The sequence below is a fragment of the Herpailurus yagouaroundi genome, unplaced genomic scaffold, assembly GCF_014898765.1.
Source record: "Herpailurus yagouaroundi ecotype Mexico unplaced genomic scaffold, PumYag 252, whole genome shotgun sequence".
NCBI classification, from domain to species: Eukaryota; Metazoa; Chordata; class Mammalia; order Carnivora; family Felidae; genus Herpailurus; species Herpailurus yagouaroundi.
In genome coordinates, this window is record NW_024412469.1 from 691,318 (window position 1) to 694,186 (window position 2,869).

Sequence of the window (2,869 nt, forward strand, 5' to 3'; positions counted from 1 at the left end):
TATATATACAACTCTTCACTCTTTAAACATTCAATAAATCAGGATTCTGGTTTCCTAAAACTGAAATAGATAAGACTATCCCAGGACTGAATCAGTTCAATTGAACAAAATGTGCAGATTTTCTTCTAAGGGCAAGGTCTTTGCCATCAGGAGAAATGGTTCAGATCTGAAACCAACAAGGGGAGCAATTCTTATCATAACCTGAGTTACATTAGCCACCTGGAGCTGGACTGGCTTCATACTTCAAGTTGTCTACTTTAAAACAAAATAAATTTTATCACTTCTTGGCCTTTTGGCTAAGATCAAGTATAAAACAAAATAAAGTTTGCCATCCACATATCTTTTGTGTCCTAAAAAAAAAAAAAAACAACAAAAAAAAAACCCCACAAAGTTCTTTTTCTTCACCTGACTCCAAAAGTCTAAGAGACAGCATCTCTGTGATTCAAAAACCAGATAACCCAAGAAAATTCTTTCCTGTTTAAAAGAGAAAGAGATGGGCGCCTGGGTGGCTCAGTCAATTAATTAAGTGTTAAGCATCCCACTTCAGCTCAGGTCAATGATCTCATGGTTTGAGTTCAAGCCCCATGTCACGCTCTGTGCTGACAGCTCAGAGCCTGGATCCTGCTTAGGATTCTGTGTCTCCTGCTCTCTCTGCCTCTCTCCCACTGGTGCTCTGTCTCTCTCTCAAAAATAAATAAACATTAAAATTAAAAAAAAAATTTTTAAAAGAGAAAGAGCGAGAGCTCTTCAGCTCTGCCTGACCCTTTGACATGCGGATTCTTGTCTCACTCCATGAAGTCAAGTACTCATAAAAATACCTCTGAAAGTCAGTCTTCAGGACTATTGAAAATATTTAAGTATGAAACAAAATTCTAAGTAATCCTATGAGTAAACTAAACTTTTTAAACCAGGCACAAATCTCTTTTGCACATTTCTTCATAAAAATTATTTGAACTTGAAGAGTACTGCTGCCTTACAGTAGATATAAGTAAATGAAATTGGACATAAGAGAACAATTTGAAGCTGTTGTGATATAAAGAAGCTTGGGCTAGGAGGACTTATGTCTGCATCTCCTCCCATTTTGTCACTTCCTTAGTTGTATATGATTATAAGCATGTCCTTTCTCCTTTCAGTATCCTGACCTGCAGAGGTGATGACATCTCGTCCCAAAGGATGTGAGAACCATGGCCTGGGACATGGGGAGTCTTCCACAGCCTTGTGCACTGCCTTCCTTCCACCGGCAGTTTGCTGGCGCCTAGATAAAGAGCTAGAAAGGCGAGGCATGGACTCCAACCTAGGGTACAGAACTGATTGCTCCAGGAACTAAATGTTCCACCCTCTCCTGCCCTTTGAGGTACTCGCACTGTTTTGTTTTAATAAAGATATTCCCAGTCCTGGGCAATCCTAACCCAGAGCTGGATTTTCAGAAACTGTAGAAGACAAATAGGCCAAAGCAAGCAGAGTCGAAGGGATCTCTCCCGGAAACTTACAAACAGGGTCTTCCATTTTCAAGGGTCTTTTCAAGCGAATGCTGGCAGGCACCGTCTTCTCAATCAGTTCATCAATACTCTAAAATGAAAAAACATAAATCCGTGAACACTAAAGGGAGAGGAAAGTGCTTCTGAGTTAAAGGAGTCACCTCTGTTTTGCATCTACAAAGGCTTGTGGGAACCTCATTTAAATCTCCTAATTAGTGTTTCTTTAAAAAAAAAAAAACAACTTTGAGCAAATCAGAAATCACTTGGAGGAAAGCAAATGAACTGGGGTAGCGATTCTACCACTCTAGGCTGGATTTCAGTCAGCAACCAGAGATAATTGGGTAAACCAGGAGGTCCTCCTTTTGCAAAGTTAGGGTTCATCAGGAGGGCGAGTTGGGTTGAAAAACATAAGGTTCTGAGGCGCGAAAAGCGGGTGGAGAAAGTAAACGGGTGAGAGAAGCCTGGGGCACAGGAACGGAACTCGCGGGCTCGCTTCCACGCCAGGGCCCAAGATCCGGGGTGCGGGTCCCACGCGGAGCCAAGCAGAGCTTCAGGCGGGGGCCGGGAGGCCGAGCCGGCAGAACCTGGGTAAGGCAGGGTGAGGCCCTGGAGGGCCGGGTGGGGTCCTTACCGCTAGCCCCAGGGCCTGTAGCATCTCCCTCTGGTCTTTGTCCCCCGGGCCGATGTGCCTCCGAGCGAAGTCGTCGTGTCTGGGCAGGAGGCGCTCGAGGAGGCGCGAGTCCCCAGCTCTGCTGCTGTACCCGCCGCTGCTGCTGTCACGGCCCCGCGGCACCCAAAGCGGTCCCTTGCCCCCAGCCAGGCGGCGGCTGCCCCCGATTCCGCAGCCCAGACGCAGCCCCCAGGCCCTGGCGCACGTCTGCATGGTCGCGACCACAGTCCCCTGCCCTGGCCCACGAGGGTCAGCCGCACTCTCGGCCCCTTTGGGTCACAGTTCTCCAGGTGGCGGTTGCCTTCGGCCTGGAGCCTCTTCTCGCTGGACGACCGGTAGGACAGACGGATGGGTGCTCGTGGGCAATGAATGGGCGCCGCGCTCAGCCTAAACACGCGCGCAAAGTTGTTGCTCCACGCGAGGCACCTGCTCTGCACACTTTAAGTGTCGCCCGGCGGGCGGGCGGTGGGATGGGGCCTGGAAACCCTCAGCCAATGGGAGTAGATGGGGGGCGGGGGCGGGGCGTCTCCCGCCCCCGCCCCCTCTCCCTACTCTCTTCTCGGCCCTCAACCGAGTCCTGCGCCTGGCCCAGAACGTGCTGTCCTCAGTCACTCGTACCCCATCTCTGGCTGATGGGGAGATCTGGGCGCTCCATGCGGTCGGGGCCAAGGTCTGGGACCGCACTGGCGCGGGATCCGGCTGCACAACGGCGGGCGAAGTG

At 49.9% G+C, this 2,869-nt stretch overlaps 1 protein-coding gene across 2 annotated transcripts in view; it reads right to left on the minus strand.

The window, feature by feature from the left end:
• Positions 1–2,620, minus strand: part of GLDC (glycine decarboxylase) — a 103,858-nt gene extending 101,238 nt beyond the window's left edge. The window contains exons 1-2 of one of the 2 annotated variants that reach the window (XM_040460877.1): positions 2,110–2,612; positions 1,491–1,569 (exon numbers count right to left, since the gene is read on the minus strand). In XM_040460877.1, coding sequence (XP_040316811.1) covers positions 1,491–1,569; positions 2,110–2,361 — 331 coding nt within the window. In that variant the 5' untranslated portion in view covers positions 2,362–2,612. Of the gene's footprint in view, positions 1–1,490; positions 1,570–2,109 lie in introns of both variants that reach the window. The other variant, XM_040460878.1, reaches the window with a different exon arrangement.
• Between the last annotated feature and the right edge of the window lie 249 nt (positions 2,621–2,869).